At 55.6% G+C, this 26,955-nt stretch overlaps 1 protein-coding gene across 1 annotated transcript in view; it reads right to left on the bottom strand.

Annotated features, from left to right (window-relative positions):
- The window catches only part of PADI4 (peptidyl arginine deiminase 4), a 29,104-nt gene extending 5,825 nt beyond the window's left edge, over positions 1–23,279 (bottom strand). The window contains exons 1-11 of the mRNA XM_061148019.1: positions 23,135–23,279; positions 21,648–21,828; positions 19,457–19,523; positions 17,669–17,736; positions 15,725–15,839; positions 14,203–14,328; positions 12,294–12,472; positions 12,061–12,164; positions 11,145–11,256; positions 8,934–9,041; positions 559–713 (exon numbers count right to left, since the gene is read on the bottom strand). Coding sequence (XP_061004002.1) covers positions 559–713; positions 8,934–9,041; positions 11,145–11,256; positions 12,061–12,164; positions 12,294–12,472; positions 14,203–14,328; positions 15,725–15,839; positions 17,669–17,736; positions 19,457–19,523; positions 21,648–21,828; positions 23,135–23,226 — 1,307 coding nt within the window. The 5' untranslated portion in view covers positions 23,227–23,279. The remainder of the gene's footprint in view (positions 1–558; positions 714–8,933; positions 9,042–11,144; positions 11,257–12,060; positions 12,165–12,293; positions 12,473–14,202; positions 14,329–15,724; positions 15,840–17,668; positions 17,737–19,456; positions 19,524–21,647; positions 21,829–23,134) is intronic.
- Between the last annotated feature and the right edge of the window lie 3,676 nt (positions 23,280–26,955).

Here is a 26,955-nt window from a genome sequence, read left to right as displayed (position 1 = left end):
AGAGGCCCTCCTCGGTCACCCACCCTGCTTCCCACTCCTCTCTGCCCCTCTTTTGTGCTTTCTTTACTGCTGGAGATTCTGATTTGCTGGCTTTTCTGTGACGCATCATCCCCACCAGGACAGAGGCTGGGCACGCCTGTCGTGTTCAGGGCCGCACTCCTTGCTGGCTCCCAGCACACTGCCCGCACATAGTAGGTGCTTGGCAAACACTTACCGACCCGAGATGTGTAAGTGGCCGAGTTGAGCTTGGAACTGCTGGGCTCCTCACTGGGTGTTCTCTGCTGTCTGCTTTGATTTCCCACAGTCCCTGGTTTGTCGAGCCCTCTTTTTTTTTTATTTGCTGCTCTGAGAGGCATGCAGGGTCTTCGTTTCCCAGCCAGGGATCCACCCCAGGCCCCCCAAGTTGGAAGCATGGTCTTAACCCACGGGACCCCAGGGATGTCCCCGCTGCGCCCTTCTGGCCGGGAGCCAGCAGGAAAGTCTTCTGTTCTGGCCTCTGCTGCACCCCACTCCCCTGCGCCCCTGAGTCTGGCCCCCACCCCCGCCTCCTCTCCTCACCTGGGGTAACCGCTGTCCCCAATGAGAATCCTGCCCAGCGGGTACGCCTTCCCCCCGACTGTCACTGGGGGGCTCACTTCCAGGTTCCCAAAGGAGTCGAGGTCAGTCACACTGCCCGTCTGGGGCCCGCGAGTCACGTAGCCAAAATCTGGACCCTGTGGTGGGAGGAGCAGGGGCCAAGAGTTAGAGAACCTGGGGTCTTGGGGAAGAGAGCATGCGGTCAGGTTTAAAGATGAGCTTGGTCACGGAAGAAACCCGTCGGCCACTTCAGAGCAGGTCCCATTGCTATCTGAGGGATTCTGAAGGAAAGCTGAGTCAGCGCGGGCAGGAGATGGGGTTTATGAGTCTCTGAGGGACGCCTGCAGCTCCAAAACCTCGCATGTCATTCAGTTGTGACTCTTTGTGACTCCATGGATTTATAGCCTGTCAGGCTCCTCTGTCCACGGGATTTCCCAAGAAAGAACACTGGAGTGGGTCACCATCTCCTCCGTCAGGGGATCTTCCTGACCCAGGAATCGAACCCACGTCTCCTGCGTCTCCTCCATCAGCAGGTGGATTCTTTACCCCTGAGCACAGGGGAAGCCCACTTCACAAACTTTAACTCGGGGGTAAAAATGAATCTGCAAGGTATCATTTTCATCCTAATTTTCAGAGCAGAAACTAAGGTCAGAAAGACAGCGATTCGAGCTGCCTGCATAGCAGACGCTCTTGGTGCACATGGGGTCATGTCCTGACCTGGGGCTGGAGTGGCCCCCCACGAGGCTGTGACCCCTCCGTCCTCGTGAGAAGACCGCGGGGCGGCCCCCTCCCCACCGTGTTAGTTCCAGCTGCCGCTGTAAGCTGACCGGCGGTGGCAAACAGCACACGTTCATTCTCTCACGGCTCTGAGCTCAGAGGTCTGAAGTCAGCTTCCCGGGACTGAAATCAAGGGGCGGCAGGCTGGCTCCTCCTGGAGGCTCTGGGAGAGAACCGTTTCCTTCCATCTTCGGCTCCTGGTGGTCAGCTGGCTGGTGGCTCTTCTTCCATGTTCAGCGCCCACCACTCCAGTCTCTGACGTCAGAAATCTTTCCCCATCCCGACCCCGCTTCCTCCCTCTCATGAGGTGCCTTGTGATGGCATTGAGTCTGCCCAGATCACCCAGGAGAATCCCCATCCCAAGACCCCTGACTTAATCTCATTCGCAAAGCCCCTGCTGCCATGTAAGATGGCACCTGCCTCCGGGGGTCAGGGCCCATGTGAGGGGACACCACTCAACCTGCGCATGGCAGCTCTAACCCCGTGCTTCTGCGCTCATCACGTCTGACTCTCTGCGACCCCAGGGGCTGTAGCCGCCAGGCTCCTCTGTCCATGGGGATTCTCCAGGCAAGAATACTGGAGTGGGTAGACTTTCCCTCCTCCAGGGGAGCTTCCTGACCCAGGAATCGAACCAGTGTCTCCTGCATTGCAGGTGGATTCTTTACCAGCTAAGCCACCAGGGAAGCCCACCTCTAACTTTACTTCCTACAAATTGATGGTTTGTACCCTGGGGCTTCATGGGGGCCACAGACGCCCTGAAACTAGACGCCAAATAGTGGGCTTGGGTGCATTACTTGTGGGAAGATAAGTAGTCTCAAGGGGGTCTGTGACCCCACAAGTCTACAACCCATCATTTCCAAACCCTCCCTTTCTCTCTAAAGCCCACGCCAACCTGGCGTCCTCCCCCACTGGGCCGTCAGAACTGCCCCCTTGCGCTCCGCTGGTGGTCCAGTGGTTAAGAGCCCACCTGACAATGCAAGAGACACGGGTTCAATCCCTGGTCCGGGAAGGCCCCACATGCAGGACAACGAAGCCCGTGCCCCCGACTACCGGGCCTGTGCCCGAGACCCGGGCTTCCCGAGCACCCGGAGGCTGTGCCTCGAAACAAGAGGAGCCCCCGCGGTGAGAGGCCCGCACCCCACAGCTAGAGGGGGGCTGTGTGCAGCGGAGAAGCGCCCACGGCCAAAACCAGCCAACCGACAGTCAGCACGCAGACGGTGCCCCTCGGGGTCTCTGTGGCCACGGTTGGCTCCACGGGCAGGGCCTGGGCCCCCGCCCGTGAGCAGCAGCGGGGTGGGCTGGTCGGCCCCGTCCTCCCCACGCTCTCTGCACTCGCCTTCGGGAGACCGTGAGCGCCTGGCTCCTCCCCTCTGCCCCCTCCGAGTCCCCTGCGCGCTGGGGGGCGGGTGGGGGGCAGACCTGCTCCTCCTTTCACCCCCTCCTCCGGTGGTCTCGCCTGGTCGCGTGAAACACCGTCCACGTGCTGACCATGCCCCGCTCCCAACTCGGTCTGCACGTCCTCCCAAAGCCGGAAGCGCGTCCCGGGCCTGCCTGACGCCCCGCGTGGACGCTGACCAGACATCTCACACGGGCCCCAGTCAGAACCACTGACCCCGCTCCCCAGTCCCTCATTCCCTGCCCGTCCCGTGGTCCTCCCCTCCCAGGGGATGGCGCCTGCCCCCCACGAGGGTCAAGGCCTGGAGTCCCCTCCGGCACAGTCAGGAAGTCCTGTTGGTTCTGCCCTCAAACCATATCCCAAGGGACTTCCCTGGTGGTCCAGAGGCTGAGGCTCCTCACTCCCAGGGCAGGGACTCTGGGTTGAATCCCTGGTCAGGGAACTAGACCCCACAGGCTGCAACTAAAGCTCCTGCATGCTGAAACTAAGACCTGATCAGACAGATCAGCAAGTAAATATTAAAAATAAAAACACGTCCCAAAGCCGGCTGCTTCTCCACCCCCTCGGCTGCTCCCCTGGTCTGCAGCCCCATCATCTGTCACCAGCTACAGCGGTGACCCTGTCCCCGGTCCCCCCGCCCCACCCTTCCTCACTGCCGTCCATTCTCAGTATGATTCCCTTTAATAGCACCAATCAATCATACTCATCCTCTGCTGAAGACTGCAATGATCCCCCAGTGTCTCAGATTCTGAAGAAACGGCCCCACAGTGGCCAGGAAGCCCCAGGACCTGTCTCCCCCAACGACCTCCATTCCCGCCATGTGCCTGCCCCTCCCCTCTCTCTGCCTCTTGCTCACTCAGTCCCCCGCTTCTGGCCTCCTCACCACTCCATGGACATGCCAGGCACGTCCCGCCTCAGGACCTTTGCCCTGGCTGTCCCACTGCCCAGAACCCTCTTCACCCCGACGTCCGTGGAGGCAACTCCTTCACCTCTGTGGAGTGTTTGGTCTGGTGTCAGCTTCTCAATGAGGCCTCCCCTGACCATTCCGTTCAGAGTCGCCATCTAATCCCCCAGCACTCTGGCAGCTGGCAGCCCCGTGATTCCGCTTTCTTTCTCTGTAGTACTTGACTTCACCTCCCAACATATAATGTAACTTATTTATTCATTAGACTTACTGTTCTGGCCTTCCCTGGGGGTCCTGTGGTTAAGAACCCGCCTGCCAGTGCGGGGGACATGGGTTCGATCCCTGCTCTGGGAACTAGATCCCACGTGCCGCCGAGCGACCAAGAGCCTGTGCCCCAGCTACGGCGCCCACACACCCGAGCGCCTACTCTCCGCAACCAGAGAGAGCCCGTGGAGCAGTGAAGACCCAGTGCAGCCAAAAATAAATACATAAAAAAAACTTATTGTTCCTGTCCCACTGCCCAGAACCCTCTTCTCCCAGACATCCATGGAGTCAGCTCCTTCACCTCTTTGGAGTGTTGGCTCCACTGTTAGCTTCTCAATGAGGCCTCCCCTGACTATTTCATTTGTCTCTCTCTCTCTGAGCTAGAATGACAGCTCCATGAGGGTAGGGGCCTTGGCATTGCTCAGCAATAGATGTCCAGTGCCTAGAACTGGGCTGGACACAGAGGACGTGCTCAAAGAATGCTTGATGAAGGAATGATAAATTCATCCAAGTCACTGCCCTGGCTGTCGCCATGAGACGACAGTTACACAGGCTGCAGGCTGGGGTTTCTGCAGGCAAGGGGTTTGCACTATTTGTGGAAGGGGGTCCCCCACAGCGGGATGTGCAGGAGATGCCCAGGGGGGCTACTTGCCACACATCCCAGCACAGACTTAGAAGGTGTCCAGGTTCTCCTCCAGTCTTTCTGGTTCGTCAGAGATAAAGGTCTCAGAGCAGTGGTACAAATCTACCCTTTACACCCACTCACCTCCTGTCTTAACAAATGGAGAGCAAAACCTTGGTTCTGAGTTTTTGCAGTCCTTTGTGTGAAAGTGGATTTAGTAGCACTCTGTTTTCATTCCGTTTAACTTCAAGGTTAAACACTTCTATTTATGGCAAGTGCTCCCGGTCCTCCACTTCCTGGTTTAAAGTTGGCAGATGTCGCCTTGCAGGGAGAATAGCCGCCGTGGGTCAGGCTGCCAGCCAAGTGCCTGGTGAGCAGTGATGGGCTCCATGGCCCAGCCCCTGCCTGCCTGCTGCTGCCAGTTTATCTGGGAGGCAGAGGGTGGGAAGTAGGCAGGCTGGTGACGTATAACAGAGCCTCCAGGAGGAACAGGCAGGTGGAGAATACCAGGGGCGTGGGCTGCCTCCCTGAGGGCACTGAGGCTGAGGCCTGAAGGTGGAGAAGCAGCCAGACCCTGAACTGGGGCAAGCACTGCAGGCAGAGGGAAGAGCATGTGCAAAGGCCCTGGGGTGAGCACGAGCTGGGCACGTCTGGAGACCAGGAAGGAGGCCAGCGGGGCTGGAGCCAGGTGAGGGGCAGGGGAAGCGGCCCAGGGCTGGAGAAGCACATGGGGCTGTAGCCTGGTGAGGAGGCTGATGCTTATCCCAATTCTTTTTATAACATTTATTTTTATTTATTTATTTGGCTGCATTGGGTTTTAACTCCCAGACCAGGCGAGGGGGAATCTTAGTTCCCCAACAAGACATTGAACCTGCATCTCCTGCATTGCAAGGAGGATTCTTAGTCACTGAGCCACCAGGGAAGTCCCTGGAAAAGCAAGTGTGAAAGCGTTAGTCGCGCAGTCCGGCCTGACTCTTTGTGACCCCATGGACTGTAGCCCGCCAGACTCCTCTGTCTGTGGAATTCTCCAGGCAAGAATACTGGACTGGGCAGCCGTTCCCAGGGATCGAACCTGCACCTCCTGAAGGGTAGATGCACTCTTTACCATCTGAGCCGCCAGGAAAGCCCAGGGAAGTCCCTACCCTTTATCCCCAATTCTTTTCCTGAGTGATTTGAGTCAAGATACCCCAGACCTGGTGGCTCAGACGGTAAAGAATCCACCTGCGATGCAGAAGACCTGGGTTCGATCCCTGGGTTGGGAAGATCCCCTGGAGGAGGGAACGGCTCCCCACTCCAGTGTTCTTGCCTGGAGAATTCCTTGGACAGAGGAGTCTGGCGGGCTGCAGTCCACGGGGTCACAAGGAGCTGGACACGGCTGAGCGACTGAGCACGTGACTGACACCCCAGACACGCGGGGCTGAGGCACCACCACGGCCTCCCTCCACCGAGGCTGTCTGTGGGGGCGCAGTCTTCAGTCCAGCCCCAGAGAAAGGCAGTGCCAAGGCATGTTCAAACTACCGCACAACTGCACTCATTTCACACACCAGCAAAGTAATGCTCAAAATTCTCCAAGCCAGGCTTCAACAGAACATGAACCAAGAACTTCCAGATGTTCAAGCTGGATTTAGAAAAGGCAGAGGAACCAGAGATCAATTTGCCAACATCTGTTGGATCATCGAACAAGCAAGAGAGTTCCAGAAAAACATCTATTTCTGCTTTATTGACTATGCCAAAGCCTTTGACTGTGTGGATCATAAGAAACTGTGGAAAATTCTTAAAGAGATGGGACTACCAGGGTACCTTACCTGCCTTCTGAGAAATCTGTATGCAGGTGAAGAAGCAACAGTCAGAACAGGACATGGAATAATACACTGATTCCAAATCGGGAAAGGAGTACATCAAGGCTGTATATTGTCACCCTGCTTATTTAACTTATATGCAGAGTACATCATGAGAAACGCTGGGCTGGATGAAGCACAAGCTGGAATCAACATTGCTGGGAGAAATGTCAATAACTTCAGATATGCAGATGACACCACCCTTATGGCAGCAAGTGAAGAAGAACTAACGAGCCTCTTGATGAACGTGAAAGAGGAGAGTGAAAAAGCTGGCTTAAAGCTCAACATTCAGAAAACGAAGATCACGGCATCTGGTCCCATCACTTCATGGCAGATAGATGGGGAAACAGTGGAAACAGTGACACACTTTATTTTTCTGGGCTCCAAAATCACTGCAGATGGTGATTGCAGTCATGAAATTAAAAGACACTTACTCCTTGAAAGAAAAGCTATGACCAACCTAGATAGCATATTAAAAAGCATAGACATCACTTTGCCAACAAAGTTTCGTCTAGTCAAAGCTATGGTTTTTCCAGTAGTCATGTATGGATGTGAGAGTTGGAGTATAAAGAAAGCTGAGTGCTGAAGAATTGATGCTTTTGAACTGTGGTGTTGGAGAAGACTCCTGAGAGTCCCTTGGACTGCAAGGAGATCCAACCAGTCCATCCTAAAGGAGATCAGTCCTGGGTGTTCATTGGAAGGACAGAAGCTGAAGCTGAAGCTCCAATACTTTGTACACCTGATGGGAGGAACTCACTCATTGAAAAAGACCCTGATGCTGGGAAAGACTGAAGGCGGGAGGAAAAGGGGACGACAGAGGATGAGATGGTTGGATGGCATCACTGACTCGATGAACATGAGTTTGAGTAAGCTTTGGGAGTTGGTGATGGACAGGGAGGCCTGGCGTGCTGCAGTCCATGGGGATGTAAAGAGTTGGATATGACTGAGCGACTGAATTGAACTGAACTGAACCGAATGGCAGAGACATCACGATCCCAACTAAACCCCTGCGTCGGCACCACTCAGCACAGGAGAGCCAGCGAGTTAAACTCAAGCTTCCTTTCAGAGCCTCCTGCGTGGGCAAGGTCACCCCTTTTCCCTTTGGGGAACGGAATGCTCCCTGGAAAGCCGTTCACTGCGGCAGAGCTTGCACCCCACACTCTTTCCTCCGTCTTCCCTGGGCGCCTGAGGTCAGAGGGCTGTCAGGGCTCAGAGCACAGCCTGGGGTCTTCCTGGGAAAGCAGGGGGCAGGGTGGTCCTGGCCTGGTTTGAATTCCAACGTAACTGTCTTTTTGTGTGACTTCGAGAGAGCCGCTTCACCTTTTGAGCCTCAGTTTTTTCATCTATAAAATGGACCTAGTAATAGCACCTACTATCAGAGGTTGTCAGAGAAATTAAATGAGGTCATGTAAGCTTTCAACACTGTGACTGCCACAGGATGTGAGCCCCAAAATGTGACCATTATTATTGTTGTTCTTGTTTTTATTATTCTGTGCTGAGTTTGCAGGAAGCTACCCGGTTCGTCAAGCATGACTCACTGATATGCCCTCACTCCACCCCCTAAACACTCATAGAGACCTTGGCTGATAAAGTCACCCTGAAGAAATGACCACTCTGGGCCTGAACACTCTGCATGTCCCAAGGGGAGCCCCTGAAAGTCACACTCCCACCCAAAAGACAGAGCCTCACGCTGGGTGCTGAGGAAGGTTCTGGCCCAGCCCCCACCCTCACCTTGCAGAAGAGCATCTTTTTTCTTTGGGCTACACCACGAGGCATGAAGGACCTTAGTTCCCTGACCGGGGATTGAACCTGTGCCCCGTACAGTGGGAGTGCAGAGTCCTCACCGCTGGACACCAGGGAGGTCCCAGGAGCGTGTGCAGTGGAACAAGAAGGCCCACTGACCTACGTGCTCAGCAGGGTTTCCTTGAGGGACAAACTGAGCTCATAGCCAGAAAGGACTTTGGGAAAGGCGAACCCAGATGTCACCACAGAACAAAAATATCCCAGCCAGAGGCTTTCTGAAGATTCCGTGGCTAAGATATGCTTTTCCAACACAGGGAGTGCGGGTTTGACCCCCGGTCAGGGAACTAAGATCCTGCATGTCAACCCATGTTGCTGAAAAAGAAAATTAAAATAAAATAGTAACTTTAACCAGGTGGCTCAGCGGTAAAGAACCCGCCTGCCAATGCAGGAGACTTGGGTTCGACCCCTGGGTTGGGAAGATCCCCTGGAGGAGGAAATGGTGACCCACTCCAGTATTCTGGCCTGGAGAGTCCCATGGACAGAGGAGACTGGCTATCCATAGTCCAGGGGGTTGCAAAGAGCTGGACACTACCGAGCACGCACACACACGGAGAAATACAAACTTAAAAAATAGATAATGACAGATAAGACCGATAATTTTAAAAAACCGCCGCTCTGCCCGTGCGATGGCCGCGCGGCGTCCTGCGGGCCTAGGCGCCCGCGGGTGCTCGGTGTGGGGCGGGGCATGGGAGCGAGGAAGGAGGCGGGAGGCGGGCGTTCGGCGCTGCGCTCCGCCCCCCGCGCGGCACCTACCAGCAGGCACTTGATGGGGAAGTCCTTCAGGCCTCTGTTCCTCGGGGAGTCAAAGACCACGGGCAGCGTCCTGTGCGGGGCTTGCGTGTAGCCGATCTCCATCTCGTCCTGCACGGGGAGAGGGGCAGGGAGGCTGTCACACGTGCGGCCTGGGTCCCGACACCCAGCGCAGGGATCAGGGCTGGAGAACCATCCGCTCTCTCTCCCCGTGGGGTCAAGGGCAAATGCACGGGGGTTATTCAACCCCAGAAGAGGGGCTCTGGGAAAGCGGAGCTTACTGTCCTGTACTTGAACCCGCGTGCAGAGGAATCAACCCGGGTGCCCATCACTCTTGCTCCTGGTGGGTGCCAGGGACCCATGGTGTACCAGCCACAGGCCCTGAGCTGGAGGGGAGACCCAAGAGCTGGGTGTTCAGCACCCAGTGCTAGGAGGGGATGGGAGGGAGGTGAGGGGTCCGGGGGAACACAGAGGACTCCCAACGCAGCTGGGATGGCGCAGGGGAGACTCGTTAAACAGGCTCTGCTGTGTGGCACAGGGGACTCCACTCAGCGCTCTGTGGTGACCTAAGTGGAAGAGGATCTAAGGAGGGGGAGATACACGCATATGTGTGGCCTCCCCCGGTGGCCCAGCTGGTAAAGAATCCACCTGCAATGCAGGAGACCCCAGTTCAGTTCTTGGGTCGGGAAGATCTGCTGGAGAAGGGATAGGCTACCCACTCCAGTATTCTCGGGCTTCCCTGCTGGCTCAGAGGGTAAAGAGTCCACTCGAAATGTGGGAGACCCTGGTTTGATCCCTGGGTCAGGAAGATCCCCTGGAGGAGGGCATGGCTACCCCCTCCAGTACTCTGGCCTGGAGAATCCCATGGACAGAGGAGCCTGGCGGGCTGCAGTCCATGGGGTCGCAAAGGGTCGGACACTTTGCTGTAGAGTGGAAACTAACACAACATCACAAAGCACCTATTCCCCAACACAAAGGAACAACGAGAGTGGGTGAGAGGCGCTCAGTCCTGTCCGACTCTGCAGCCCCTTGGACTATACAGGCCATGGCATTCTCCAGGCCAGGATACTGGAGAGGGGAGCTGTTCCCTTCTCCAGGGGATCTTCCCAACCCAGGGATCGAACCCAGGTCTCCTGCATTGCAGGCGGATTCTTTACCAACTGGGCCACAAGGGAAGACCACAATTGGATAATAATAATGAAAGAGCACCGCTGAGTTGGGGTCTGGAGGGCAGAGGTAATCCTGCCCCAGAAGAGGGCGGGTAAGGCCCCAGCTGAGCCCCTGGGACAGAGACGGGAGGGCGCAGAATGGATCGGGTGCACACCCCGCTTGTATTACAGCCGGGAGGAGTGACGTTGGATGTAAAACACTATTAGGCTGAACCATCTTGGAGGTTCAAACTGCCATTCTCTGAGATAAAAAATGGTGACACTTCAGCCACTTCATCTAGTTTGATCCAACACAGGTGGAAAGAAAGGAAGAGAGGGTGTTATTTGGGGGTTGTGTGTGTGTGTTAGATGCTTCAGTCGCGTCCGACTGTTTGGGACCCCGTGTACTGTAGCCCATCAGGCTCCTCTGTCCATGGGATTCTCCAGGCAAGAACACTGGAGTGGGTTGTCATTTCCTCCTCCAGGGGATCCTCCTGACCCAGGGATCCTCCTGACCCAGGGATCCGACCCGGGTCTTCTGCATCGCAGGCAGATTCTCTACCGTCTGAGCCACCACGGAGGCCACATGTGGGGATGAGAAAGGAGTGCTGATCCAGGGTGCTGGACATGGGGCAGCCCGATGGGGAGGGAGCTGAGAGGAGGAGACAGGCGCAGCGGAAGATGTTGGAGCAGGGGTGCAGCCTGGCCTGGAGGCCAAGCCCCGGGCAGCTGGCAGGGAAGCAGGGCCGGACCGGCCGCTTAAGCCCCAGCCCCCGAGCTTTGCAGCATTTGTTTAGTTTCCTGAGGTCATCTGAGAGTTTTCAAGCAGGGAGGAGGTCATCTCGGTGGCACGGCTAGCAGGCCATGGACGCAGTAAATGTCAGTAGGGTCACTTTCCTGAGCCACCCCCGTATGCGGGGACGCTGGAGGCTCTTAACTCCCCGCCCAGCTGAGGAAAGGTGGCCAGCGGGGTGCGGGGCCAAGCCCGTGGAGCCGGGGCCCCGTGTCCCTTGACCCTCAGGCGCGCCTCCCACGTGCCCAGCCCGCCTGCCCCGAGGGCACACACCTGCATCCACCGGTCGTCCACGCTCTCCTCCTGCGCACAGACGATCAGCTTGCACTTGGCTTTCTTGGTCAGTGCGGTCAGTGATGCCAGGAAGTCCTCGTTTTCAAATAACCTAGAAAGATCAGGAAAAAAGAAAAGGTCCTTAGTGCCCCTGATTCTGCACCCAGGGGCCTTGGCTGGGCTCTGGGGAGGCGAGCTGGACTAAGGGCGGAGCAGGAGCTGAGGCCTGGACAGAGGAGGGGACCCCCACAGAAGGTGCTTCGAGACCCCTGGAGCCCGATGGAGACCCCCGCTCGCTCTGTCTCTCTGCTCTCAGCCCGCTGTGTCCCTGAACTCTGCTGACAACCCAGGAGGGGAACCAGCGGGCAAGGTGGAGCGGGGAGGGGAGAGTCAAGGTCACGCCACGTGCATTCCGGTCCAGGCTGCCTCCTGACCACTAGGTTACATTCACAGCCCTCCTTCCCCCAAGAGGCAGGAAGAGGTGGGGGGAAGGCCCCCGAGGCCCTGCGTGGTTACCAGGGGCTCCCTGACCGCAGGATGGACACCCATGGCGCCTCCCCCACCCCCCCGCCCTGTGTCCTGCCCCTGGGTGGAGAACGGAAGCTCAGAGGTTGGTCAGGATCCTGCATCTGAAATGAGCGCTGGTGTACCGCGTGCAGGGCCGCCCTCGTGGGAGCCCAGAGGCCTTGCTCGGAGGACCAGAGTTCTCATCTTCCCAGTCTGGCAAAGTCCGAAGGCCCCCAGGTGCTAAAGCAGCCCTCAGGATGCCTCCGGGGTGGAGAGTGACGTGGAAGCACCGCCCACGATGACTTCCCTGCCCGCTTATGGCTCCAAACAAGTGCAGAGCACCCCTACCCCCATCCACGCCGCCGGGCACGAAGCTCCGGGGTCTCTCTGGGGGGTCAGGGCCCCTCACCTGCACACGTACACCTCCTTCGGGGGCTGGGTGTTGGGGGTCATGATCCAGGGGGCCACACGGAACACCACGCTGTCCTGGAAAAGCAGGCTTTGGGGGAGCTCCTGCGGCGGCGTGGGGGGGCGGGTAGGGCAAGAGAGGGGCTGTGAGAGCCACCAGGCCCCGGGGCCACAGGAAGCCCCCTCCCCAGCGGGGCGGGGCCCGGAAGCCCAGCCCCCCTGCCCCGGGCCTACCGGGTTGGACGTGTCCAGCAGGGAGAGGTGGAGGGAGACGAGCCCGGGGAAGCTGGCGTCGGGGAAGGCCAGGCCCTCCACATAGAAGTGCGTGCTGCGCTGGCCGCCCGGGAGCTCCAGCGCGTGAGACGGGCGCTCTGGCCCCAGGACCGCTCTGTACCGGGAGGGCTGCTGGCCACCTAGGAGGTGGGTAGGGGGTCAGCGCTGTGGCCCTGTCTCTGAAGAGCCCGAGCCGCTCCTCAGGGGGAAAGGACTGAGCCTCGGCCGCGACATCACTGCGTGGAGGCCCAGGAGTGGAGTGGGGGGTGCCTGAGTCACCCAGCGTTACAGAAAGCCCAGCATACATGATAGTTCATTCTTTCACTCGTCCACTCCCTGCCTTTCACCTGCTCGCAGGGACCCCAAAGGATCTGGGAGACAGTCCTGTCCTCTGCCCCAGGGAGCGCACAGTCTACTGGGTAAGTGCGTCCATGCTAAGTCACTCCTTCGTGTCTCTCTTTGTGACCCTATGGACCCTAGCCCACCAGGCTTCTCAGTCCAAGAGATTCTCCAGGCAAGAATACTGAGAGTGGGCTGCCGTGCCCTCCTCCAGGGCATGTTCCCGATCCAGGGATCGAACCCGTGTCTCTTATGTCTCCTGCATCGGCAGGCGGGTTCTTCACCACTAGTGCCACAGTAGGGAGAAGAAAAGATAGTCAAAATCACAGACAGAAATAAGTGCTGGAAGGTCAGGTGGTACCTTCCTAGAGGAGGTGATACCTCCGCAAAGGCAAGGAGTTGGTTTGTGGCCAAACCAATGTCAGTCTAATCCCTGTGGTCTGAATGGAAGTAAGTCAGGTCCGGCTGCTCCTCAGCACAGCCCTCTTGGGCCCCCACCCGTACAGACAAGAAGCCACAGGCACTTCCTGCCTCCGTGACCTGGCCCCTCGCCTCTGGCCTTTCTTCTCTGCCCTGTTCAGCCTCGTAAACCTTGCCTGCCGCTCTCAGCACACTGGTCGCCCTGTGTCCTCGAGCCCGCGGGCACAGCCCACCTCAGGGCCTTTGCATCCGCGGTCCCCTCTGCCCCAGAGTGCCGTCCCTTGGTGTTCCTCCATCTCCCTCTGCTCAGCGACCTTCTGGGGGGGCCTCCCTGACCGCCCTCTCCCTCCCCACTGCCTCCTTCTGTGCAGCATTTAACGCCATCTGAGGCTGCAGACGACGACTTTTCACGGATCCCGCTGAGGGCAGAGACTTTGCTAAGTTCTTTGCTCTGTTCCCTGTGCCTAGAGCTGACCTAGCGCTCGGTGGCAGGTGCCCCTGAGCCACTGAGAAGCTACTGATGTTTCTGATCAGCAGATTGTAGAACGAATGATTGCATGTTGCAGTTATTATGTGCAGTCAGCTTGGATTCAACAACCTCTGTGGGAACTTCTCTGGCAGTCCCATGGGTAAGACGCCGCACTTCCACTGCAGGGGGAGTGTGTTCAACCCCTGGTTGGGGAACTAGGGTCTTGCATGCCACATGACGTGGCCAAAAAAAAAAAAAAAAATAGAAAACAAAAAACCCGGTTGCTTTAAAACATAAGAACAAAACAGCTCCTGCAAATGAGTCTTCTGTGTGTGTTTGTGCATGTGCGTGTGTGAGAGAGAGAGAAGAGATACACAAGATCAGCTACAGCAGTGCTTGGGAGGGAGAGCGTGCCCTTCTCTGCGCTCACCCGGCCCCAGACCTCATCTTGCCGCCTGCATTTTGTCTGCGCCAACCTTTTCAGAGAGGCCCTCCAACTTGCTCCCTGCTGCTTCCTCGATTCTTAGAAGCTGGCACATGGTAGGTGCTCGGGAATTTTTCCCAGAAGAGCGTGTGAAGAGGCCGAGTCCGTTTGGCAGGGGCGGGAAGGCAGCACTGAGGTGATAGCCAGAGCCAACTCACCATTGTCCTGAAACACCCTGACTTTGTCCATCTCAGACTTGGCCACGTGCAGCACCAGCTGGTGCTTGCTGAAAAAGTCCCCGGGGGTCTTGGTGCTCAGGGTGACCAGGGACAGGTCCTTCAGGTCTGGAAAGAGAAGGGCGTGGCCTGGACGTCGGCCCCTGAGACCACCCCCCCCCCCCCAGGACCACCCTTCATCTCGGCACCTGGCTTTATTTTCTTTATGCTCTTTCCAGTTTTTAAGTGACAGTTTTCATTTTAGAATTAAAGTGAATCAAGGTTTTGGATATGCCCTCTCCCACCAGGATGAGCTTAGGCCGTTAGCTTGGCGAGGCAAAAACCACATCTATCTTTGTTTCCAGCTCTGAGAAGCCTCTAGACCAATGTCTAGCAGAAGGCAGGTGATCAATGATTATTTACGGAGTGAATGAGTGGAGAAGTTTCTCCCTGGGGCCTGCGTGGGACATGAACCAGCCTGAGCGGTTGCTGACAAAGACGTGGGGAAGGCAGAGCCGGACAAGAGTCGTGCGGTTAAGGGCGCTGGAGCGGGCAGGGTGCGCGCCCCGGTCTGTGTGAGTGTGGGGGGTTGTTTCCGCTTCCACGCCTCGGCTTCCTTGTCAGCACACGGGGCCAAGCACAGAGCCCGTGCAGAGAGGGTGCGGTCCCGGGTGCAAAGCCCGTGTTACAGCACCTGGCATCCTGGGAGGGTCCACACGGGTACGTGTGTGCCAGGCGCCATGGAGACGCTGCCTCCTGGCAGGACACGCCAACTGCACGTGACTTCAAACTGCATCCATCTAGGCCATGCTAGCAACTCCCGCAGGAAGGCAGTAGCTGCCGCCCTGGCCAAATGACCTCACTCCCTGGGCGCCCTCCTCCAGTGCGGGTGGGCCGTGAGTCTTCATCCTGGCCACCGCTCAGAGGTGTGCCAGCGGGGCTCCAAACCTGCCCTGGTGTCAGGACGCCCGGGCTCAGATCCCGAGCCGCACACTTACTAGCTGTGTGACCCGGGACAAGTTGCTTAACTTCCCTGTACCTCAGTTTTCCCATCTGTTAAGTGGGGATGAGAACCACACATACTTCTGAGCCTTGAGCTGAAGGATCAGTTGAGCTAATAATTCCAAACTGGTTGGAGCAGTGCCCAGACTGGCCGGGGCTCAGGGCCGCTCTGACCTGAGTTTGGGGCTCTGGTCAACCTTTCGTTTTAAATTATTTGGGGCCCCAGGCTTGACCTTCGAGCAGAAGTTTGGGTTGGGCAACAGGCTAGGGATAGAAACTGGGCCCTGGAGGAGGCATCGGGACACTTTGACATTGCTCCCAGCCCTCCCCTGGCTGCTGAGTGAACTTGGGCGGGTCACTTGCCCTCTCAGGACCCTTGTCCATTCCTTCACCTAAGTAACCGGTGTGCTAACAAGAGCATGCTTCCAATAAGCCTCATTTCTGAGGGCTGTTGCAAGGCTCAGGATGAAAGACTTTACAGGAAGACAAAAGCCCTATTCCTCCAGATCTTGGGGGTCTTTACCGTTGCCGTCAAGCTGGTCGTCCTTGTGGTCCACGGCGGAAGAGCTGGGGTTGTCTCTGTCACAGTTCACCAGCAGGATGGCGCCCTGCCCACGGGGCCCCCAGGTCCAGGACGTCTGTGGACCCAGCAGAGACGGGCACACTTAGGAACACGTGTGCCCCCCCGCTCTTGGGGAAGCCCGCCACCTTGCCTAGCACCTTGCAGTCTCGCATGGTTTACACATCTTGCTCCCACATCAGGTCGTATTTTGGTCCCGAGAGTGGATTTTTGCCTCCCCCCAAAACCATAAGCAAATTCAGTTCATGCATTTTATAAAAGGGACCCAAGGGACTTCCCTGGTGGCTCAATGGTTAAGACTTTGCCTTCCGGTGCTGGGGGTATGGGTTTGATCTCTGTCAGGGGGCTAAGACCCCACATGCCTTGTGGCCAAGAAGATCAAAACATAGAGCAGAAGCAATATTGTAACACAATAAAGACTTTAAAAATGGTCCACATAAAAAAAAAATCTTTAAAAAAAATTTTTAAATGAAGATAGGAGCCCAAGACAGTAAAATTGATTTCAACAGCTTTTAAAAACTGTTGGATTAGGAAACCAAGCGAGCTAAACGTTTGTGTCAAGATTCAGATCTAAACAGTTCCTCTCATGAGAACTCTTAGTTAACTCTTTCATGAAAGTGTGGGCACTATTCTTAGCAGCTGATTGCTATCTGTGTGAAGATGAAAGCAAATGAAGCACCCCTCCCATCAAGAATCTCAACAGTGATGACACTTCTGTCCGTAGCAGAGCGTTCTGCCCCAGGGAGTGACTGCAATTTGGGAAAGACAGAAGGACAGATGCCACTCCCAGAGCTGCAGTTCTTCCCTTCACTGTGACTGATCCCACAAGGGGATCTTAGTTTTTGACAGGTCCTGTCATCCTTAAGTGTACCCAGCATATGGGGATTGCCCTGATGGTCCAGTGAACAAGACTTGGGATTTTCACCGCCTGGGGCAGGGAAACTAAGATCTTGCAAGCTGCGCAGTGTGGCCAAAAAAATTATTAATTAGTTAATTAAAGCCCAGATCAGCATAAAAATGTGCAGGCAGCTTTGAGGCTTCAGGGACACCATGAGGTTTATCCTGAGGTTTAAGACAACTTATCTTCATCACTTCTGCAGCACACACTCCCTGCCCCCACCTGCCCCTCCCCTGCCCCAGCCACTGCCTCTTTTCTGTGTTATTCGCCCCGTGTGAACCTCTCCCACCGGTCGCTAAACGCTAGCCTAGGGGATTTATAGGGGATTTTTTTGGCCATGCTATGAGGGACGTTGTTGCTGTTTACTTGCTCAGTCGTGTCTGACTCTTCGCGACCCCATGGACTGCACCCCGCCAGGCTCCTCCGTCCACGGGATTTTCCAGGCAAGAATACTGGAGCGGGTTGCCATGTCCTTCTCCAGGAGGTCTTCCCCACCCAGGGATTGAACCTGCATCTCTTATGTCTCCTGCGTTGGCAGGCAGATTCTTTATTACTGGCAAGTCCCACGTGAGGGATCTTAATTCTCCAGCCGGGGATTGAACCTAGGACCCCTGCAGTGGAAGTGTGGAGTCCTAACCACTGGGCCATCTGGGATTTATTCACAGCCCAGATTTTTGGGCAGGGTCCATCCCTGCCTGCAAATTTTCTTTGCTGTGTGTAAACTGGGTGAATCTAGTTTTCAGTTTGTGGGACAACACATTCTCTGAATCTACAATCATGAAAATCTAGTTTTGTAGACTCGATGGGACCTATATAAACCAAAGCAATAATGGTATTGGCGATTTTAATTTTCTTTTTCTTCCTAAACTTGTGTTTCTTGGCCTATTAACTTGGATATATGAAACACGCTGCTGTTCATCCCATCACCACCAGGGGGCGGCGGAGGCAGGAGGTCATACAGGGCCCTGCCAAGGTCAAGCTGTGTGTACCTGGTCCTTCACGCTTCCCGCGGGCTTCATTTTGCCGGTGCGGCTGATGTCTGCACTCAAGGAGATTTCTGAAATCCCAGGAAATAAGAGGACAGGGTTGGTGAGGAGACCAGACCAAGGGTGGGGCACTTGGTCTGGCCCCAGACGGCTCACCTGCACGAAGGCTTCTTTGCCTCACCTTCAGAGGAGACACAGGGTGTAAGACTCCCCGTGTGCCCCAAGGCAGAAGAGCAGGGGCTCCTGACCACAGGCATCCTCCTTGGGTGGGAGACCATGCCACAACCGGGGTGCCACCCAGACCCTGCATGTCTGCCCCATGCGGCCCCCCACCCCAGGGCTTCAGGAAGAGTTCCCAGCCACCCCAGTGGGTGTAAGAGGCAGAGCTCCTGCAAGGACGCCTCGCCGCCCCACAGCAGCCTCTGGCCCCACCTTCAGCCCCCGGTGAGCTTGCAGCAGGGGGCACAGTGGTTGCTTCGGTCCCACCTGACTTTTCGTTCTGAGTACCGTGGGACAAATCACAGCCTCAGACATGCCTGCTCTGTCCAGATGGCACGGGTGAGAGAGCATATGCTTTCCCCTCATCAGAACACATGACCACACGGTCATTCCAATGACAATTGTGCAGTGACCTCATGAGATCACAGAATGAGATTGACCTGGGTGACCTTTTAAAATGCACATAGCCAAGTAAAATAAAATAAAATAAAATGCACATAGCCACGTGCCAGTGCTGGGCCAGAGAGCACTGCACTCGGCGGCCAGAACGTCCTGGCTCCGTTGCTAACCAGCTGTGTGATCTTGGGCAGGTCTCTTTACCTCTTGTACCTCAGTTTCTTCACCTGTAAAATGGGCTAATAATAGTAGCAATTTCATTGGATTGTTGCAAGGTTTAAATGTAAAGTCTTGGCACCCTGTCCAGCAAGGTGAAGTGAAGTCACTCAGTTGTGTCTGACTCTTTGCGACCCCATGGGCTGTAGCCCACCAGCCTCCTCTGTCCATGGGATTTTCCAGGCATGAATACTGGAGTGGGTTGCCATTTCCTTCTCCAGGGGATCTTCCCGACCCAGGGATCGAACCCAGGTCTCCCACATTGCAGGCAGACGCTTTACCGTCTGAGCTACCAGGAAAGCCATAGAGTAAGTGCTAAATAATGATAATAAAATTATTAAAATGTGTTTTAATGAAATAATGAAATTTATTTATATTCATATTTATTAATGAAATAAGTAAATGACATTTATTATGAAATAAATGAATGAAAGCTTCACATGTTGTTCATATATTTAGTGTACATTTAAATAATGCTGGTATTATGATATTATTGTCTAAAATGAGGGCAAGTTAAAACACTTTAGTTGAAGAAGAATACTAAACAAATATGAGTATAGATCACTGATACGGCAAAAATGGTGAAGGTGGGATGTAAATTGTTTGGGGGATACTGGTCTATATTATTGTGTAAGACAGTATCATCATCTATTTTCCTCATAAATATTTGAGGTTTCAAAAAGGTATAGAGACTCATATGTAAAAAATCCACATGCCAATTCCTAAGCTGAGAAATAAAATACTGAGATGTAATTGAACCTCCCTGCAAATGCCCTATCTCCAGCTGTATTTGTGGTTCCCTGACTCGGGGAGGAATGTTTATGAACTGCCAGATGTATGGCTGTCTAGAAATTCTTCTTTTCTCCGCTTGGTCTCAAGTAAGCGTCGGGGTGCAGTCTCTCCCCTGCGGGGTGTGTGGAGGGGAGGGGGCTGAGCTCCGAGCTGCTGGGCGTCACTTACCGACCCCAGTGAGGTAGAGCAGAGCTTCAACCGGGGTGGGCACGGGTCCATGGTATGAAATCTGCACCTGCGGAACAGGGGTGAACCACTAACGACGTCCTTAGTCATTCAGCAAACACCAAACGGCCTGTTACGTGCCGGCTCGGAGCGGGGGTCCAAGGGGACAAGGATGGGGCCCCCAGCCTGTTGGGAACACCCCAGCAGGCAGGACTGGAGGGGCAGAAACATACTCAAGTGGCTGTGAGGCATAGAAGAGGGTCCTTCGGGAGCCGGGGCCCAGGGCTCACTCTGCCTGCCTGGTGTCAGGGAGCCACCCTTTGAGGGGGATCCAGGAGGGAGCGCAGAGTCCAGCAGTTGGGGGTGTGATGGGAGAGGCGTGAGAGGGAGGCTGGGGTGACAGCCACAGGGAACGCTGGCCCTCAGGGGGAGGGAGGAGGCCTGAGGAAGCAGACTCGGAAAGCCTGGGGCCCCAGCCCTCCAGGGATTGGGGAGCAGGGGCTTTGAGCGGGGGCTGGCCTCTTCAGGGCAGGTGCTGTTGAGATCAAGAAACACCAACCCCCATCTCCCAAGGATCCAGATCCAGGAGGAACCAATCCGATCGGCCCCTCCTGGCCGAGCATCAGGGGAACCACACTTCCAAGCAAGATGATGGAGGGGAGTTCCCCAGAGCAAAACCCAAGAGCTGCCCCCAGAGGAAGCAGGGCTCCCGGGGGCCACACTGAGGTGTCTGGACCTGCCCTGTAGATGGCGGGCACCCAGAGAAACGTCACAGTTACCGTCACCTTGCGTCTGAACTGTGGCGTCCACCTCCTGACTGGCTGCCCTGCCTAGATCTAATCGACTCACTCCACTGCAGCCAGTGGGTCTTTCTAATGTACATACACGGTCTCGCTGCTCCTGGCAGCGAGCGAGGTTTCCGTTGGCTTCCTGTTGCCCCAAGAGGAAGAGGTCCTGGATGCCAAACCCTCTGACACTGGCTCTCTCCACCCTCCTTTCTTTCCATACAAGCCTTTTTCAGCTTCACACATCTCACCCTCTCTTATCCAGAGTGCGCACTCAGGCCACATCCTCCACATTGAGCTCTTGCTCCTCTTTCCCCCTCATAAATAGGTCATTCATAGCACCCTTCAGCTTGCCGCTTCTTCCAGGAAGCTTTCCCTGACTACTCACTCGCTGACCAGCTTCGATGCCCAAGGTCTGTTCCTACAATAGGAAACAGCTCTCTGCCCCCGGAGAGAGACTGCTTGGCCTCCCCTGCTGGGAACAAGTGGTTATTGGCCCAGATCTGTGTGTGAGAACCTCCGGGGGGGTCCTGATTATCCATCTATAGTCAATGTGAGTACAGCGGGTCAAATGGTGATTCCCCAAAAGATATGTCCGCATCCTAATCCCTGGATCCTGTGAATGTGACCCCATTTGGGGAAAAAAAGAGAAAAAAAGATGTTTGCAGATGTAATTAAGGACCTTGAGATCATCCTGTGTTATCCAGATAGGCCTTAAGTCCAGTGACAAGTGTCCTGCCAAGAAGGAGGCAGAGAGAGACAGGAGGAGGTCTGGGCCACGGGGCAGAGACTGGAGCCACGCGGCTGCCAGTCTAGGGCTGCCAGCAGCCAACAGCAGCTGGAAGAGGCACAGAACCGATTCTCCTCAGAGAACTGATTCCAGAGAACGTGGTCCTGTGACACCTTGGTTTCAGACTTCTGTCCTCCAGAAACGTGAGAGGACATGTTTCTGCTGCTTTAAAAGTGTGGTCCCTTGTTACAACAGCCGTACGAAGACAAATGCGAGGGCAAGACCAGTTTCCTGCGGCTGCCAGACTCTGAGCTTCCCAGCGGGCAGCACCGTTCCTAGTTGTTTATGTTACGTGACGCTCTCGCCCATAGGCTGTAAGCCCCACAGAGGCCGCAGCCTCACCTTTTTTGTTCATTAAAATCTTCAGGGTCTGACAGTGCCCGGCAAAGAGAAGGTGCTTATTAAACATTTGCTGGATGAATAAATTTAATGAAAACCCTGACCTCCGTAACCCCCTGACATCTCAATGTGAGGATGCTACGGCTGGAACAAGCTGTCATGAGTGCTCCCGGAGTCAAGGAGGCTCTGAGCGTGGCTGAGGCCGCGGGTCGATGCCGGACAGACGGGCCTTCGAGGACCTGCTGGCCGCCCTGCCTCCCTGCCCCCGCGCTGCCCTCACCTTCTGGTCGCCAGTGCTCTCGCTGGCCGCTCTCAGCTTCAGGCTCACGTCCAGCCCGGGCTCCAGGGGCCACTGGGACAAGCCTGTGGGACTCTTCTTGGCTGGAGGCCTGTGGGCGACCTCCACGACCACTCCTGGGGAGGCGGTGATGCTGAAGGACGTGTAGCCCTTGGGGGCAGAGCTGTGGAGGAGGCAGACAGGGAGGACAGACGGACATGGTGAGGCGGGGCCCGGCCCGCTGCTGCTGGCCCCAGGGCTCCTCCTGTCCCGCCAGTTGTCTTCAAAAAGGCAAGTACAGAGAGAAAGTCTACATAGAAAAAAATGGACAACGAAAGGTAAAAGGTAAAAACAAGCCTCCTCTTCCGTAAGACGGGAACGGCGCTGCCTGCCTCACGGGGGCTGGACTGAGCTGTGTGTGCCAAGCGTGCCGTGAGGATCAGCCGTGACCGTGTGAGCCAGCGGGGCTGGAGCCCTGGGCTCGAGGCCTCCCCGATGGACAGCCTCCCCCGGAGCAGGGTGGCCCGGATGGTGGCGGGCCTCCTCTCCCCTCGGTCCTCACCCTCTCGGCCTGCTGCCAGCCTCCGTGTCCCCAGGAGGCCCCAAACTGCTGCTGTTCTGCTGCCCTTTTTCAGGAAGCGACACTCAAGGGAATGTGCCAAACAGTCCTCTGGGCACCTTCTCGAAGCTCAGGTGCTCGCCTGTGGTGGCGGAAGCCAGAGGCTGGCACTGCGACCATTGACCATAGCAATGACCCAGCCGTGCCCTGCACGAGCGGCTCAGACCACCCTGCATACCCAGAGCCGGGCGCGGGGCTTGGATACAATCGGGGTTCAATTAGCATTTGGTGAAGGAATGAATGAACAAAAGAACAGCCAGCGGCAGGCCCAGCGCTGTCGTAAGTACTCAACAAACACTTTCAAGTTTTTCACACTCAGTCCCTGCAAGCACCGTACAAAGTGGGTATAATTCCCATTTCACAGATGAGGAAACTGAGGCTCAGTTGCCCAGGCATCTCAGCTCACCGATAGCAGGGCCGGGTGTCCGCCTCCGCCGCTCCAGGCCAGAACCTGTCCCATCACACCCGTGCTATTACACACCCACGGAGGAGGCTTGGCTGAGAAGTGCAGGGCAACACACTGCAAGGGGAACCAGGCCGGGGCCGTGACATCCAGAGGCCAGACCTGGTTCCAGGATCCACACACTGCGTGACCTCAGGCGAGTCACGGACCCGCTCTGAGCGCCACGGCCTCGAGCGTGCAGGGACGTGGTCCTGCTTGCCTGCTGTACCTCCCTTGCGGCGAGGCCCTGGGGAGCCCGCTTGTCTGTGGGGATGAGCCACTGCCTTGAGGCCAGGAGAAGCCCAGGGCCACTCGGATCTCGGCTCTCCGGCGTCTGCCCGGCAGTGGCCGCAGAGGCTGGAGCCTGAAGCAGAACCCATTCACCCCCAGCCCCAGAGCTGCCCGCGGCACAGCGCGTCCCCTGCTCACCCGTAGACGTCCAGCTGCGTCTCGGTGCCCAGCACGCACACGGCGTGGGTGGGCTGCCCCGGGGCCACGTGGACCACCGTCCCCCAGGCCATCGCTGGCCGGTGCACGTCCCTGCAGCTCAGGAAGCCCCAGGCTGCTTCCTTTATCCGCCCAGCGCCGGCGGAGGCCGTGAGTCAGCACCTGCGGTCTGTGGCCCAGCGGCTCAGCCCCTCCTCCCCTGGGGCCCGCGGTGTCTCCTCGGCCCCTCCTCTGTCCTGGAGCTGCCCCAGGACTGGGACCCAGGTTTGGCACTGATGCCAGGACCGGTGGCGGGCTGGCTCGGTCAGCGTCCTGGCAAGAGCTGGGGGTTTCGGAAGCCTGCGAGCGGGGATGCGGGTCTGAGGCCTCGTCCCCCTGCCCCATCCCTCCCTGGAGCCGCGGACACCTGGGTCCACCCAGACCTGCCTCTCTGTTCCAAACAGGGTATCAGAGAGGAGAAGGCGAGGCTGAGGTCACAGACCGGGCTACCCCTTCAAAGAGGAACCAGGAAGGACAAACGTAGTATATGCACGCACGGATATGGAACCTGGGAAAATGAGACTGATGAACCTGTTCGCAGGGCGGGAACAGAGACGGGGACGTGGAGACTGGACTTGTGGACGCTGCGGGGGAAGGGGCGTGGGGATGAACTGAGAGCTAAGACTGACGCTTGCAGTCCCGTGCGGGGAGCAGAAGGCTGCCGGGAGCTGCTGCGTGCCTCGGGGGCTCACTCCGCGCTCTCTGCCGGCCTGGGCGGGTGACGAGGGGCAGCGGGAAGAAGGCTCCGAGGGCGAGGGGGTGTGTAGCTGATGTTCCTCACTGTGCCTCAGACACGAACACAACTTTGTAAAGCAGTTACACTCTGGTTAAAAATAAACAATAAAATAAAATGGATTAAAAAAAAAAGTCTAACCAGGTTTGGGACAAGTCACCCAGGCTGGGTCATCCCCGTGACGGCTCAGTCTCCTGGGTTTTCTGTGTGGGGGGCATCTTTCTCTGGCCTTCATGTGGAAACACTCACTAAGGCAAGCCTGTGAGGTGGGTTCTACTGTAAGTCCCTCACTGCATCCTCACAGAGGCTCTCTGAGGTCAGCGCCATTATCATCCCCATTTTCCAGAGGGAGAAACTGAGTCACGGAGAGGCTACATGGCTAGAAAGCAGCAGAGCCAGGGTGAACCAAAGGCAGCCTGCTCCGCGTGCCACATTTACCCCCGCCCGTCCAGGCGACGCGCACTTTTCAGATTTTAACACGTCTACTCCCCACTGCAATTCAAGGTCCACATAGGCTTGTTATACTATCACTGCCCATTTTACAGAAGGGAAAACAGAGGCACAGAGAAGAAACAGGGTGAGCCCAAGGCGCCACGGGCAGCGTGTGGCCGAGCTGGAAGCTAGCGTTCCCTGCACCCGTGGGGACATCCTCTATCACAGAGCCCTGGGTGTGGGCAGCTGCCGCAGGCTCTGCCTGCTCGTGGGGTGGTGGGTGAGGGGTGGAGGGACAGGTCCTAGAGGCAACACCCAGAGGAAGCGTGCTGGGGATCTGGGGTGAGCAGAAGCTTTGCTGAAGTCTACTAGATCTGCGTTGTTTAGATTCTGCTGGACGGCAAGGTGAATCAGTCACGCATACACACAAGCCCACTCCTTTTTAGAGTCTACTCCCATGTCACTCATCACAGACTAGTCCGTCGAGCTCCCTGTATATATAGCAGGTTCTACGACATAGTGGGTTCTTATTATCAATAGTTACACGTTTTACATCTAGCCGTATGTGTATGTCAATCCCAGTCTCCCAATTTATCCTTCCCTCCTTCCTCCCTTGGGAACCACATTTGTTTTCTACATCTGTGACTCTATTTCTGTCTTGTAAATAGGTTCGTTGTACCATTTTTTTAAGATTCTGCATATAAGCGATATCATATATTTGTCTTTCTCTGTCTGACTTTGCTCATTATGACGATCTATGTCATGTCACATGTCACTGCCAAGGGCATTATTTCATCCTTTTTTATGGCTGAGTAATATTGCATTGTGTACATACATGTGTATACCACATCTTCTTTACTCCTCTGCCAGCGGCCATTCCGGTTACTTCCATGTCCTTGCTACTTCCTTTCTACTGAACGTGAGGGCACACATATCTTTTCGAATTATGGTTTTCCGGTAGCTCTATTTTCAGTTATATTTTAAGGAACCTCCATACTATTCTCCATAGTGGCTGAACCAATTTACATTCCCTCCAACAGCGTAGGAGAGTTTCCTCTTCTCCACATCGTCTCCAGCATTTACTGTTTGTAGATTTTTTTATTACAACCATTGTGACTGGTATGAGGTGATACCCCACTATAGTTTTGATTTGCACTTCTCTAATAATTAGTGATGTTGAACATCTTTTCATGTGCCTTTTGACCATCTGTATATCTTTGGAGAAATGTCTATTTAACATATATGGAGGTTTTTTTGTTTACTTTCTCCGGCTTTGAAACAAAGCATTTGCCCCATTAATTAAGAGCAGGACTGTGGGATTAGTCAGGCCTGAGTTCCAACCCTGCTTCCTGCCAACGTCCCCATGAAGTAGATCCTATTGTGATGCCCCTACAATAGATGGGACCATCGAGGCTTTAACACGTGAACTGGGGGTCAGTCAGTTCAGCTCAGTCGCTCAGTCGCGTCTGACTCTTTGCGACCCCATGCACTGCAGCACGCCAGGCCTCCCTGTCCATCACCAACTCCCGGAGTTTGCTCAAACTCGTGTCCATCGAGTCAGTGATGCCATCCAACCATCTCATCCTCTGTCGTCCCCTTCTTCTCCCGCCTTCAGTCTTTCCCAGAATCAGGGTCTTTTCCAATGAGTGAGTTCTTCGCATCAGGTGGACAAAGTATTGCAGTTTCAGCTTCAGCATCAGTCCTTCCAATGAATATTCAGGACTGATTCCTTTAGGATGGGTTGGTTGGATCTCCTTGAAGTCCAAGGGACTCTCAAGAGTCTTCTCCAACACCACAGTTCAAAAACATCAATTCTTCAGTGCTCAGCTTTCTTTATAGTCCAACTCTCACATCAAAGCACGATCACTGGAAAAACCATAGCTTTGACTAGACAGACGTTTGTTGGCAAAGTAATGTCTCTGCTTTTTAATATGCTGTCTAGTTTGGTCATAGCTTTTCTTCCAAGGAGCAAGCGTCTTTTAATTTCATGGCTGCTGTCACCATCTGCAGTGATTTTGAAGCCCAGAAAAATAAAGTCTGACACTGTTTCCACTGTCTCCCACCTATTTGCCATGAAGTGATGGGACCAGATGCCATGAATGGGGGTGGGGAGACACAGCTCGGTCCATTGCACCATTGGACATGAAGGCTGCTTACAGATTTTCTGTGTCATAAGCAACACTGATGCGTTCATTGTGCCCGTGCCTGGGGTTATCGGCAGGGACTTTGTGGATTTATCTTTGTCCCTCTTTACCCTGTTGCAGAGCACTCAGTTCTTTTCCTGAAATGTGCCACATCTTGTCACTGTGTGTGTGTGTGTTTAAATGTCTGAGCCCTGACTAGGCCTGAGAGCAGGGCCTCGGTCGGTTTCAGCTGCTCCTCTGTACCCAGCATGGCTCCTGACGCATCCTGCGTGCTGACCAAACCCTTGGGGCTGAAGACCAGGGTGTTCTCCTGCACCCAGCCCAGCGCCTGACTCCCGGCAGGGCCCCTGGGGACAGGACAACTTCCTGCAAGGCTCCCTGAGGCCCCTCCCCGCCCCCGCCCCATCACTCTTGCAGAAGACATTAACCCTTTCAGAGCCTGAAAGGGACTTTGG

This window comes from Dama dama, chromosome 8 (assembly GCF_033118175.1).
Source record: "Dama dama isolate Ldn47 chromosome 8, ASM3311817v1, whole genome shotgun sequence".
In the NCBI taxonomy this organism is placed as follows: Eukaryota; Metazoa; Chordata; class Mammalia; order Artiodactyla; family Cervidae; genus Dama; species Dama dama.
This window is presented reverse-complemented; position numbering and strand designations above follow the sequence as displayed.